This window comes from Falco biarmicus, chromosome 1 (assembly GCF_023638135.1).
Source record: "Falco biarmicus isolate bFalBia1 chromosome 1, bFalBia1.pri, whole genome shotgun sequence".
Lineage (NCBI taxonomy): Eukaryota > Metazoa > Chordata > Aves > Falconiformes > Falconidae > Falco > Falco biarmicus.
Genome location: NC_079288.1, coordinates 113,076,941 through 113,090,595, shown reverse-complemented (window position 1 = coordinate 113,090,595; position 13,655 = coordinate 113,076,941). Strand labels below are relative to the sequence as shown.

Below are 13,655 nucleotides of genomic sequence, written 5' to 3'. Positions count from 1 at the left end.
GAAATGTCCACTTTTAAGGTAATTTTTTTTTTAACATATATGGCACATGCGCAATGAGAGCAGGGCAGTTCTTGCTGTCCTGAGGGTCAATACACAAACCGAGATGTTTTCCATCACCACACCTGTGTATTGGTGTACGTGTCAGAAAAGACAGATTAGGGAAAGGACAGGTTAGGGAAGGTTGAGTTAATTGGCTAAAATTGTGCAGGTCTACAATTAGCGTGTTACGGCCGCCTGCTGCAAAGGACAGTGGCTCTTTATCACACATCAGCATGTGGCAGTAATACGCCTACATGGGTACGCATGGGGTTCTGCTGTCAGACATACGGTTTTGGTAAAGCTAGAGAGGGGAGTACAGGAGGATGGTTGGTCCTTCAGTTGACATTGAGTCTGAGCTTTTAGACAAAAGCTTAGAGTAAGACTCCAGGTCTGGAGCTGCTACAAGACTTGCTCTTAACTGCTAGCTGACTGCTTACGCGGGTGGGATACTTCAGCCCTCTGCTCAGCCCCCTCCTAGGGCCATTGCAGCGCTGTGAAATAGGGCACAGTGCTTCTTCCTCGTGCAGAGGCAGCCACGGCCACTTTGCCAGCCAAGGTGCTCTTCGGCTCACCCTCTGCACTGTCTCTGCTTGTTTTGACTGAACATTTGAACCTACATCTTAAACCGTTACCTCAATTAAGCGAATGCTTATAATAATTTACAACAGAACTGAAGCAATTTACGCAGCAGAGGTCTGTTTTAAAACCATCAAGAAATAATCAGGGCTTGGTAGATCAACCTCTGAAATACCGTTCAAATTAGAATATTTGCATGACTGTCTTTTAATTGCTAGGATAACTATTTGTGTCTGGCAAAAAAAACCAAACCAAAAAACCAACCCAAAACCCCACCACACAGACGATCACTGTGTATTTTCCATTACAGATACTGTGCAAGAGGAGAGGAAGACCACATCTTCTTGAACATGACTTACCAACCCTATGGCAAAGCTCAGGCTGCCTTCCCTTCACCTAACTAGTCACCGGCGAAAGGAGTAGTGGGTTCAACACACGAGCTGTTAAGAGCACCATGTACTTCAACAAGGTACTGACAAAGGCTCTGAAAATTAAGTGTCCATACCCCAGCAGAAATAACCATAACTATTTTTCAGTTGATTAGACCTTAACACTGTCTAACTGAGGGCACAGGGCAATCCAGCTGTATTTAATGTTAACATTAATTTATCTGAGGATAATTTTCATCTAATGAATACCCGGATTTTTTTTTTCTTGGCTAGTGTTTAAATACTCCAACTTCTTTTTAGGATGTTAAGTATCTTTTCTTGTTGAGTGGAACCAATAATATCTTTGCTTCTTGGAAATCTGTCTGCTCTTAGGCTATCCATCTTTAGCCTCCTCTGTGCATTTTAATTATTTCATTAATCTTTGGTGAAAAACAATAGCTTTTTCTAAAATGCTGACAAAATGCGTACATGGTATTTTTACAATTTAAAAACATAGATTTCCATTAGAATCTCTTAATGCACGATGTTCCTTTACTCACTGTGTAACTCCTTTTTACAAGTTCACCTGATTTCATTGGGGCTGCTGTCAGGCAAGGTCAGGTTCATCAAACTACTGCTTAAGGGTCTGAGTTTTGACCTGCAGGGCTGAGGAGAGTAGGGCCAGGGCGCTCCACCATCCTCACAACTGAGCAGACCCCTCAGAAGAGGCGTTATCCCCCTTGCAGAATTGCCCTGGAGGGGTGGTACCTGTCCAGAGCCCACAGAGAGAAGTCCTGCAGCCATCCTAGGAGCATTTGCTATATTTTTTCATCAGCAGTAATAACCAGAGCTTTCCTTTTCCATTTCAACCATTGATAACATCTTCCCTTTTTAGTTTCTATCTTCTCATCTTGTTGGAGAACTCTTTTGCTGTCCCTCCAAATCAAGCCTAAATATATTTAAGGTAAAAAATAAAGAGAGGAAGGAAAACCAAAAAGAAACAAGAATATAGCCAACCTTTTTAATTAGAGTATATTGTACTTCCAAACTGGATACACTAGAAATTGGCAATGCAACATAAGATGCAAAGAAATATACCAGTTACTGTCAAAATGACCCTGTACAGCCTTATAATGCAAAAAGCTTTATACAATACAAATTTTTATTAATGTACACAAACCTTGACAGAATGATATTTGAAAAAAATACAAGTTAAAAAAAAAAAAAGACAGGAGAAAGAAAAAAACTGCTGAGAACTTTAACTGAATTACCAAATGGAAAAACATGCTAGCTTTCATTAAAGAATGCATAGTGAAAACCAGTATGAAATTACCTTTGAGGGGGGAGGGGGGGCGGAATTTATCAGAACTGTTGGTCATTAGTCAGTCTGGGAAACCTCTGGAGAACATTCCTTTCTTTAGCCTTGAACTGCAAACCAATCATCTTAATATGCATGAGCTCTGATAAATACTGTATTTTTTTCTTAAAAAAATAAAAACCTCCTAACACACCTTTCCTTACAGAGAAAACTTCTATAACTTGCCAGAAAGAATTAGTTTATCCTTTCCAAAGTGCTAAATAAATTTCCCAGGTACATTAAACATTACTATGTCAGATACTGGTACAGTGGAACATCGTCGAACACATGGCGTTCGCATGCTGACAGCTCATCCTTGGAAGTTCCAGCCCTATTTAAACTGCCATTTGGCTTACATAGTGTCCTACTAATATTCCTATTTCTTCCTCCTTAGACAGCTGTGCTTTACCTGTCGGTCTGAAAAACAAGCTTTTTAATTTGGGAGTGTTTGCTCATCTATGGTGGGGTCGGAGATATATGCATTGAGTCTATTTTAAAGAACCGATACAGTTTGTGGATGCAGATTGCGTATTTCATGCTGTTGGGATACTCAATTCTTTATGCTTTGAGTATTTGCTAATACAGCATTTCCTATTTTGTCTGTACTCCAGGCAGGGGGTGTGTGTGGTGGTGTTACCCGGAGTTCTGACGGAGTAAAGCATGGCAAACAGGGCCCTGAGTTACGTAGGTTGTTTACAAAGGTTTCTACATACTTTGGAACAGATGGCTTTTCTTTACTGCATAGACAGACAGAACTGCCACATGCCCATTAGAACCAAAACTGTCTGCTGGAATGTAAACAAAATGGTGGGACTTCTCTGTCAATTAATAATTTGCAATGAGAACCTGCTACTGTTTTGGATATTTCCCCCTTGTAAATAGCTTCCAGTATGTTAACAGGAGTGCACAGATTAGGATATCATCCCCCAACACGAACAGGAAGAGTTTGGTCATGACAGTGGAGAATGTTTGGCCATCTCAGTGCAGAACAAATGTAGGAATCTGCAACTATGTTCAATGATGCAGGTTTTGCATCAAAAAAGTATTTCTACACAAGCTTCATTTAAGAACTAATGAAGACTGAGTTATGTTTCTAGTTGTGCATATGGCGAAGAGCGCTTGTGGACCAGAAATGCCTTCCTGACCTGGGTGTTGCTTTAGTGCTGTCACTCACAAGGGCTTGGCTCCAACTGGCCGGTCGGATCCCCCCACCTCCCAACAACCTGCAGAAGTTGCTCCTTCAGGATAGCATGATGGTGGGTGGATAGTAAGTTAGATGTGACTCAGGGCACCTCCTACAGTGGCTTGGCCAAGGGACAGAGAGGGGACTGACAAAAACTAGGTCAGACATTTCTAATACCTGGTGAAAGACAGCAAGATCCGAATTGAAGAGACACTGTGGAAAACAATCCAGTAAGAAAGCATTCCTGTAAGTCAATGATAATTTTGAAATGTTTCATATTTTATACTTCCAATTTTAATGCAGAGTACTTTTACTCCTGATCTTTCTTCCTGGATATTACATCATCTAAGAAACACAATGCAATTAACAGTCAGTTAGCTTCTCTTAAATTAAGATCACTCTTGGCATTTTGAGATTAACAAAGGTTACACAACCAATCCGCTTTTGCTTCTTCCTGCAATAAAGTGCTACATATAACATGTCATTTTAATGACCACAAGTAGGAGCGTTAAATAAGTATAAAGTTAGCTTCCTAGCAGTGTATGCTCTATCCGCCATTAACAAAAAGGAATAAAGTATTACTAATAACATGGAGGTTATCAATAGGACTGTAGAATTTGCAAGTACAATTTAAATACTGAGGGTATAAAAGAGAACTGTATGATTCAAACAGCATCTTTTTATAGCTTTCTAGTTCAAAGAAGTTACTAGTACCTTTTCAAATAAACAGTCGTCTTACCTTCAGCCCACAGTTTGTTTTTTTTCTTTTTTTTTTTTTGCAAGTGAGAAACAAACTAGTGCAAGACTAAAGCACTGTGCAAAACTGCCTTTTTTTTTTTTTAGTCTGAGTATTTATACCCAGAATTTATCCATACCCTTTTTTTAATCCCCTTGTCGGATTTTTTTTTTCCACCATAGCATTCTAGTTACACAAGTTGTTCCTGCAAACTAAAAGGTAACCGCTGCATAACACAGTATATATATATATAAAAAAAAGTGTGTGTGTGTATATATATATATATATGCCCTTTTAAAACAAAAGATGTATGCTATGGCCCAGATGCAGGTGTTTGTTACACCTGTGTAACAGTTAAGCCTTGGGCCTGCTGCGTGGGTGTGTAGACTGCACACACTGCATGTGTGTGTGTGTGTGTGTGTGTGTGTACATACACACGCTTCTCATTGTCATACTCTCATCCTGCAGTGCTGAAAGCAACCTTTTCCTCATCAGTTCTACCCCAAATCCTCAAACCTTGACAACTGAGTGCAAGGCATCAAACAATTAAAGGAAGCTGCAAACAGCACTGAAATAATACACCGGTCCACCCTGAACCAAGCGTTACTCCTTCCACAGCTCTAAAGTTCAGAGGGAGATGGAGGGAAAGGAGGGAGCAAATGTGTGAAAAAGGGAAAGGAATAATAATTAAATAAGCCAATACAAGGGATGTGCAAAAGCAATGTCATGGCACGCTACAGGCAGACTCTCTTTCACGCACCCGCACGCACACAAAGCCCAAAAATAAAATGCATCAATATGTAATCTTACAAGTGCTGATTGCCGTTAAGGACACTCTTTTTCAGCTTAACAAGACAAAATAGTTTCTTAGATAAGAGTACTGGGAACATGCCTCTGAAGGTAGAAGTATGCAGTAGGTCACCTCTTGAAGATTTAATAAAGCAGCTTTCATGTCAATGCAATAAGTATACACACAGAGCCATTTTCTAAACCTTACTAATGATATAGTACAAGTGTTCGTTACTTCTTCGGTCTACGTGTTGCAGCAATGTATACCTGCTGGGTTTGTTGGGGTATTTTTGGTACAGAATGTAACTGCCCTCAGACAGTTTCTGCCCTTTCTGTTAGTCCAAGGTAGGCAAGGAAGGAGTGTTTAGGTGAAGAGGCACCTCCCGGTGCAGTCTGAGGTCTGGGTGGATGGAATGTGAGATCGTAGTGGTTTTTTGGGAAAAACATTGTTAAAGGAATAAGATGGGCAAACTCTGAGTTCCAGTATTTATCAAAGCACAGGGAAGTGCCGTTGATGGCCAAGGCTTTCACTGCCAAGTTTGGCTCTGCCCCGCCGCCATGTGCAGCCGACATAGCCACTGTTTGCAGAGCCTGGGAGGCAGACATAACTGAGAGGGGTGACAGGAGGTTTCTGGAGCTGTTCACGGGTAGGAGCGGACTGGCTTCCTTGGAGGTTGAATACTGGCCCTTCTTCTCCTCTTCGGAGCAGTCCCCGTTCTGGTGCTTCTTCACATGGCGGCTGAAGACAAAAGGGTGGGTAGTCTTGAACAGGCACTCATCGCAGCTGAAAGTCTGGCGTGGAGCATGCTTCAGTTTCTTGTGCAAGTTGAGATTGTCTTTGCGTTTGCAGCTGTAGCTGCACTGGTCACAGTGAAAAGGGCGCTCACCGGTGTGGACACGCACATGTTCGATCAGCTTGTTGGCGGTCTTGGACAGGTAGCCACACTGGTCACACTTGTAATGGTTGCCAAGGCGGTGTTCTCGGATGTGCATCTCCAGCTCCAGCTGATTCGCTTTCACTGTCTGGCAGATCCGGCACTTGTACTCCATCTTGTAGTGAGTCTTCAGGTGGCACTCCATTGCTGCGGGGCGGTTAGTGGAGTAGATGCAGAACGGGCACCTGGTAACACAGCAAGGAAAGGCAGGGACAGAGGAAAGAGAAGTCACTCGGCTGGAAGACCCGCAGACCTGGTTTAACCCTGTCATTCAACCCCTCTCTCACCTACTTAAAGAGGAGAAAAAGGCACTTAGTTCTCCCTGTGAAGCCTCTGTCGAATACTTGGTTCACCTTGACACGTCTCTACTTAGAGGAGGGTTGCCCATTTAGTGGCAGTAGAGCTCACGCATTCCTAGGAAAACACTGATTCCCTCTGAAGGAGCATCTCTGTAATCTTCTGGCTTACCTTGACGGGGAAGATTCTGCAAAGCAGGCTGGGTAGTGCAGAGTGGGTGACTGATTCACAGGTACTTTGTGTAACGACATTCCTAGTGTTTGCACGAAGTCGCTTTGGCCATTTTTTCCATTAAGAAGTAGTTTAAAGTGAGTGTTTACAGTTGAGTATGAAACAGCTGTTTAAGTAAAGATGGAATAAACTTGTAATACCACATGTACAGCAAAAGCTTAGGAAATTCCTTTTATGTGACCCTGAACAACAAGCTTGCTGGGTATCCTGCTAGCAGCAGCTGAAAGCCAGTGTTAGGAAGATTTGTAGGGATTCCCGTTTCTGGGAGATGAGCTAGCCATGCTCCAAGGGGGCGTGTGTTTGGCAGCGTTTGCCTACAGCCGCCTCTGCCGCAGCAGGAATTGTTCCTGTGTGGGAACAGGATGTGGGCTCCGCTTACTCACAGCAGCAAGCGTCCGGACCGGGGTGGACATGGCAAAGGCCCTCACCCCCGGTTCCTGGACCTGAAAGGGCTGAGAAGGCTGGAGGAGGGAATCGTGAAAGCTTGGAAGGAAGCCTGAGCTGAACAAGCCTGGCCACTAACAACCCCAAAACACACCCGCTTTTGCTTTTATGTAGCTGAGAGGAAGCTGGTGAGGACAGCTACGTGCCAGCAACCTCTGCTGCATGAAGCAAAGCACACTCCCTTCCGGATGGAACCGGGCAGCTAAAAGAGCGGGTCTAGACAAACAGATACGACCAAGGCACGTGGCCACTGCCTTACAGACGTCTCCACGTGCCACTGACCTGCGTTCACCGTTTAGCAGGTCTGCCGATTGTGTTCCAGCTTTCAGATAATTTCTAAGCAGAGAGCCTTTCTCTCCCTGTGCGTTTTCCCTTGCTACAACTGGTTGCACATACAGGTTTAACGTTAGTATACCTGCTAATGACGAGACTTTTGAGCACAGTGAGTAATACAGGAGGACAAGCGGATACTAAAACATCCAGACACTTTTACTGATGCTCATCAAGTACTCTGATCCAGAGAGGGAGCCTGGCACTGAGGCCACTAACGTGATTAGCTCTATCGCAACAGAGGACTCGGCTGTCTGTGCACACATACCTCTCCTGGGCTGGGTGCTCTTTGGATCAGAATCTCAAGTTTTGACCTGGAGCTGGAGGAATCATGTTTTTTTCTCTTCCCCCACAGCAAACAGGAAACAGAAAAATACAATTTACTTAGATATCTTCAGGCTTTTCTGGATGCCTTAAAAAAAAGATAAATCAGAGCTTTTTCTTAGGTGCAGCTTTCAAGGTGCCTAATTATTACTTGAGTTGAACAGGAATAACTTATGCAGACTGAGAAAGCTATTCTGTCAGGAAGGCCTGAGTCATAGGTCATGGTTTTTCCTTGGTAAATAGAACAGATTCTGTGCAGCTTAAACCCAAATGTGTTAGACAACTCAGTCTGTACGTCCAAGACAGACATCCCGTCGTTCTGGCACACTACTTGTGTCTCAGTCTGGTCTTCTTCCCAGATTCAGTCGTCGCATCTCAAGTGACCACAGATGCCAGTTCATGGAACTACTGAGCTGGAGACCAGACGCTGCCTGGCAAACAGAACCAGTTTTAAAAAACTGCAGTGCAAACTATCTGATAATGCTGCTCGTGATAACGTTAAACATGGTGTGCTTGTCACTGAAAACACTAGTTTGCTTAGCAAGAGCAACAGAAGCAGGAGTCCTGTGCTGAACCCTAGCGAGGCTCAAAGCGGTTCCAGCCTCTTTTCCTGCAGCAGCTGGAACAAACAGAGACCAGGGATGTACGTACATCTTGCATAATGTCACATTGCCCGCCCACAGAGAGCAAGCATATGGCCCCAGCAGTCACTCCTTCCCTCAGGGGTCCAACTTTGACAGAAGGGCTTGTTCATTCTCTAGAAACACTGCTCTGCACCAACAGACCTTAAAGGACACCACCTTAGCCAAAGCCAAAGGGCTTTTTCCTTAAAAGAGTGTATTACTCATTACATGCCAGTTTATACAAGTGATCGTTCTGGGGTGTGCAAACCAAAGCAGAAAGCACTGAAGTTACTAATTCTTGAAGGGGACTGACTTTGCATTAGAGTCTACAAAGGTTATAACTTTTATAATGTCATACCTAGTTGCAGGGACTGTACAGGGTTTAAGTTTCTTTGAGCCAGGTGCAGACCAGAGCCTGTGCTGTGTGCTCTCCTTTGCTCTGATGCCTTGAGAAAACCCCCTCTTAGTTTGCCAGCACCTCTGTGTAGTGCTGCCTTATTCCCTGTAGGACCTATCACATAGTGCCTCCTATTTGACTTGAAAAGGGAAAGGATCATAGTTTGTTACAGCTCTAAAACCAGTGGATACTACAATTGCTGCCAGGTTTTACTGGTCTGCTATCATGATGCAAGCCTACACTAAAGGACTGGGCTTGAGTCATCTAAATAGAGGGAAGCCCCAAATCTGGATTATCAGACATTTAACTAACCCTTTCTAATTGACTTCCTTTTGTCCTACCCCTACAGTATTAGAGGTACTTAACACAGTAAAAGTTTGTGTACTTGCTTTCCTTACTTGAGCCCACCGGTGGGGACTGTGTGGCATTTCTTGTGCTCCAGTAATTGTTCAGGTGTCTTCATGAACTTGTGGCACACATCACACTCGAACATCCGTGTGATCAGGTGGATTTGCAGATGGCGCTCAAACATATTTTTTGTTTTGCAGACAAAGTTACAGAAAACACATTCAAAGCCTGAAAAATAAAACAGGAAAACATATTCCTTACATCGTGGCCAGATCGACTGCGTAGAAGGTCACAGTCTGTATTTATTTAAGCGTCATACCTTTCTCTGACTTCTCTTCAGTGTTCACTGAGGTCTGAGTACCAGGCACTACAGAAATGACTAGCAGGTTGTTTGAACCCTTGTTTTTTGGGGTTATATCTGCATCTTCTTTGCTGTTGGCGGAGTCGCTTAGTGCTGACAGCGAAGATGAAGATGGACTGTTAGATTCACTGGGTGTCTTCCTCTCTTCAGCTGAAAAACAGGAATAAACAGCAATAACTAGTACAGCAGATTAGATGGAATCTCAATGATCCTGGTTTAGATTTCAGGAAAAAATACCTGTATTCAAATTTAATTCAAACATGCTTATGAACAAGTCTGAAATTAATTGATCTGTTGAGAAATCATAGTTGCACCTCCTTCCTTTTTACTAGTATTTACAACAGTACATCTCTCAGTTTATCCTAGAATTGTGTGTGTCTGTAACGGCAGCAGGAAGTAAGCGTGCAGCTGTACCTCATTCCCAGGCTGAAAAAATCCCAAGAAAACACCTTGATTAGCTCAGGGTTCAAAAATAATTAAGAACTTGTCACTTAAAAAGGAAACAGAGCTTCTGTAGGTTTGGGTTGCGGAAACCAAAAGTGCCTGCTGGTCCAGGCTAAAGTTCCCCCACCTTTCTGGTGGTAAAATTGGCAGGAAGGGCAATAATCTCACTCATTGTACTGAGGAGCACCCTCAGGAATGACTGTAAGAGGTGACAGCGTAGTCTCAAAACTTACCATTTTTATTAGGAACTTATTGAAGGTAATTGATTTAAAAAGACGTTGTTTAACGGGATCTAAAGCTGAAGCCCATTAGAGTTTCCTTATGTGTGCAATAAATGTGTGAAATTCAAATCCCAAACTCTGTCACACACTAGAAATGAACAAGAGTGAGAGTTCTCGTATGAGAACTGCCGTGAGCCAATGAAGCAAGGATGGGCAAATCATTACAAGAAACTTTACTAAAACTGCATATTCTCTGTGTGATAAAGGCCCTGATCAAGGCCTCTGCAGATACCGGGACCTGTGTGCCTAGCTTTAAACTGAGGAGCAGCACCTTTAAGCCTAAGGTAAAAACGTAGGGGTGCGCTAACCTGATGACTGAAGCTGTCAATCGGGAGGATGACTAGAATATCATACAGAAAGATTCACTGACCTTGGGGACCAGAGTAATAGAAATGGAATGAAATTTAATAGTACAGACTGAAAGGTTATGACCTGAAAGGCCAGTAACAAGAATTTTTGCTACGAATGAGGAGCGCTTAAGTTGGAAACAGTCAAGGAAAACAAAAGAGGAATTTGAGCAGAACATGGGATGAATATGAGCAATCACGGTGTGTGGGAGCCTTCAAGGAAGGTGAATATGAGCACAGAATGTTATTGTGTGAGCTATTCCCAGTAGCTGCTGCTGTTTTACACTGCCACCACTACTTATTTCATTTCACCATGTACAGCGGTGATTGCATATGTCAAGAGCAGGGGTTCTAGCAAGAACATATGCAGTAAGGGATTGGTACAGTGGGAAAACTATGTTTTGTATAAGAAGAGGCTCAACGTACGTGTAGAGGGGAGAGGGTTGTTCTCACAAATACACTAAGGGAATAAATACAGTGGAAGGAGGGAAGAAAGGTGGAGGGAGCAAGAGGTGGGTTGCTGTTTCAGATAAAGGACAGTTCTGGCACAAGAACAATGTATGCGTATTCTGACTGTCAGTAAGACAGGCTGGAGATTTTAAAAAGGTCCCTAATCTTTAATACAGGAAAAGCTGCAGCTGCCTGGCTGTAGAAGTAGTTGGTTTAAAACAATTACACTTGTTTGAAGACATACACCAACATCCTTACAAACAGGCCTTTTATGACTTGGTAACATCACAGGATAAGGGACTGGAGTCAAGCGACCCAGAAGATCCATTCTATTTTTTACTCTCTGTATTTGCCATATGTGTAAGCATTTGGCTGAATCACCAGCTGAACGGCTTAGTTTAACAGGGTGAAGGAAGAACAAGGGGTATTTTTGTCTTTAAAAGACAAGTAGCAGCCACAATAGGAAGATATAGTAGAGTACACCTCAGTTTTCAGCTCCGGTGCAAGCTTTTCACGTGGCTCATTTGCCTTGACTGAAGTGCAATTAGATGCAAACACCTCAGATAATGTGGAGTAGTGCTGAGAGTTACGCTGGCATAAAATCCCTTGAGAACTTTCCAGTAGTTTGTATTTCTGTAGTTACATTTAACTTCTCTATCTATGAGCACAAACAACTGTATTCTTCTTCTCCTTTACCCTCCTTCGCCCCTCCCTGTTTTCCCAATTTTATTCCTGGTAGGACAGGAAAAGCAATTTAGCAATGGAAAAATTGTGCTGGATGCAGTTCAGGTTCAGTATTGTCAACACAATTGTTAGTAGTTTGTGGCAGCAAAATGCTTCTGGTGTTATAAGAGAAATTAATTAGGATTCTCATTTTCTTCTCTTTAAATTATGCCAGACTTCATTAGTCGGACTAAGCATATGGCACTTGTTTGAAAACTGCTATTGCTCTTATCTTTGGCTATTAAGTGAACAGGACCAGGGAGAGAACACATGACTTGTTCAGTTATTTAATATAAAATTACTTTTATGGTATTGCTGAATCACAGTGTCAACTAAACATCAGCGTGAAATTCCAAACTGATAGCCTGTGGAGGCAAACATACTGAAGAGCAAAGCTCAACGTACTGTGTATTTCAAACTTATAGCCAGGTATGCACAATTAGCACTCAAAGTCACCTTATCAGTGCTAAAGTCAAGCCAGGGTTTTGATGAAACAGTAAACCAGTCAGAAAAAAACAAAGTATGCTGACTTCAAGAGGGGAGGGTATTTGGGGGATAAGGGGAAAATAGGAAGGAGGAGGACCAAGCAGTCCTTCATTTATTTTGCTAAGCTTGAAAATTGATCTGCACTACCAGATTATTTGCCTGGCTGGAGTCCAGTTCACTTCAACTTTGAGAGATCAGGCCTTAATTAGCAAGCATTTCAGTGAAAGTAGAGTGCTAATGGGAAGTGTGAAGGTTGCACCTAAAAAGCAAGGAAGAGAGAGATCGTTGCAGCTGGGAGAGAGGGATCATCACCTGTGTGCTTGCTGTTGACATGAGCCTTCATATCTGCCTCTTCCATAGTGACGAAGTCACATGCTGTGCAGCAAATGGAGAACATCCACTGCTCTTTATCCACATGGAGGGACATATGACTGACAAACTGGACATTCATCTCCGTCTCAAACCCACACACGTGACAGCTGCAGGCAGAAGGGAATTCAAGAGTAAGAAACATTAATAGACAAACCACAAACATAAGCGTATTGCCTTTCCCTGAATTTGCAAGAAAAACTCACTACACAGATTTCTTCTCTTCCTCACTGTTGCGTGTTCACTTTTGTCTGCTGAACTGCCTTTGAACTGGTGGCCATGCCAATGTGATTAAGGGCAGGCACAATGCAACAATCCCGTACATGCTATAATGATGCTAAATAATCATAAAGTTAATTAAAAACTACAGATTCCAGATGCTGCGCATCACCTAGCTGATTCCTTTGGGCAATAAAAGGCATTGCAGCTTTGCCAAGATGTTTAGTACGGCTGATACACTGACAAACGGAGAGCTTGCTGCACACTCCAGGAGTTATTTTCAAGCCCTGGAATGGTTCCCATGCCAAACTGGGATCTTGTGCAAAACTGCCTGGCAGTTTCAGTGTAAGCAAGTAAAAATGGCTTCAAACATTTCTTATGCTTGACTGCAAAACAGCAGTCATCAGCTATGCAAATAATTAGCAGCGATACAGATTTCACAGCCAGTGCATAAACAGAGTGATACTGAGAGGCAATGGAAAGGGCCCTTTAATTTAACTTTCTTTGCAGAGTCCCTCCTCTTGCTTTGATTAGGCCATTAACATTTAAAACAAGCCAAAAACATTTTAAAAGGCGTATACTCTAGGGCACTATTTTGCTTTCCCAGGAGGATGGACTAGATAATCTAATCCAGCAGGTCTCATTTATTTCTTACTTCTATGATTTTGTAATTAAATCTGCTCTTGACACTTTGAATAAAACTAAGAGTGATTTGCTAATCTGCTTGGCCACTAGAGTGCATATCAGTTTGCAGAGCGCACAGCAGTGCATACGACAAGGAGAATGTCCAAATAACCATTTTATCTGGGGAATTCCTTTTAATTTTTCAGGTAGATTCTCCTAAAGGTTTTCCTTCTTTGATCATGTTGTTCACTGAATGTATATACCCCTAGCAAATGGAGGAAACTTACATCGATATAACAATTCTTATTACACTTCACTATTTGATTTCATAGATTTGGCTGAAAACAACGGAGCTGTCGGAGGCAACTGGAAGC

The 13,655-nt window shown here is 42.6% G+C and overlaps 1 protein-coding gene across 5 annotated transcripts in view; it reads right to left on the bottom strand.

The window, feature by feature from the left end:
* Window positions 1-1,990: 1,990 nt before the first annotated feature.
* The window catches only part of ZNF827 (zinc finger protein 827), a 106,188-nt gene continuing 94,523 nt past the window's right edge, over window positions 1,991-13,655 (bottom strand). Inside the window, exons 11-15 of one of the 5 annotated variants that reach the window (XR_008825837.1) lie at window positions 12,382-12,548; window positions 9,297-9,488; window positions 9,028-9,205; window positions 7,554-8,040; window positions 6,026-6,617 (exon numbers count right to left, since the gene is read on the bottom strand). Coding sequence is in view for 2 of the 5 variants with exons in the window: in XM_056361717.1 (XP_056217692.1) it covers window positions 5,361-6,168; window positions 9,028-9,205; window positions 9,297-9,488; window positions 12,382-12,548 (1,345 nt within the window). In the remaining 3 variants the exon portion in view is untranslated. Of the gene's footprint in view, window positions 8,041-9,027; window positions 9,206-9,296; window positions 9,489-12,381; window positions 12,549-13,655 lie in introns of all 5 variants that reach the window. The other 4 variants (XR_008825838.1, XR_008825840.1, XM_056361717.1 and 1 more) reach the window with 4 other exon arrangements.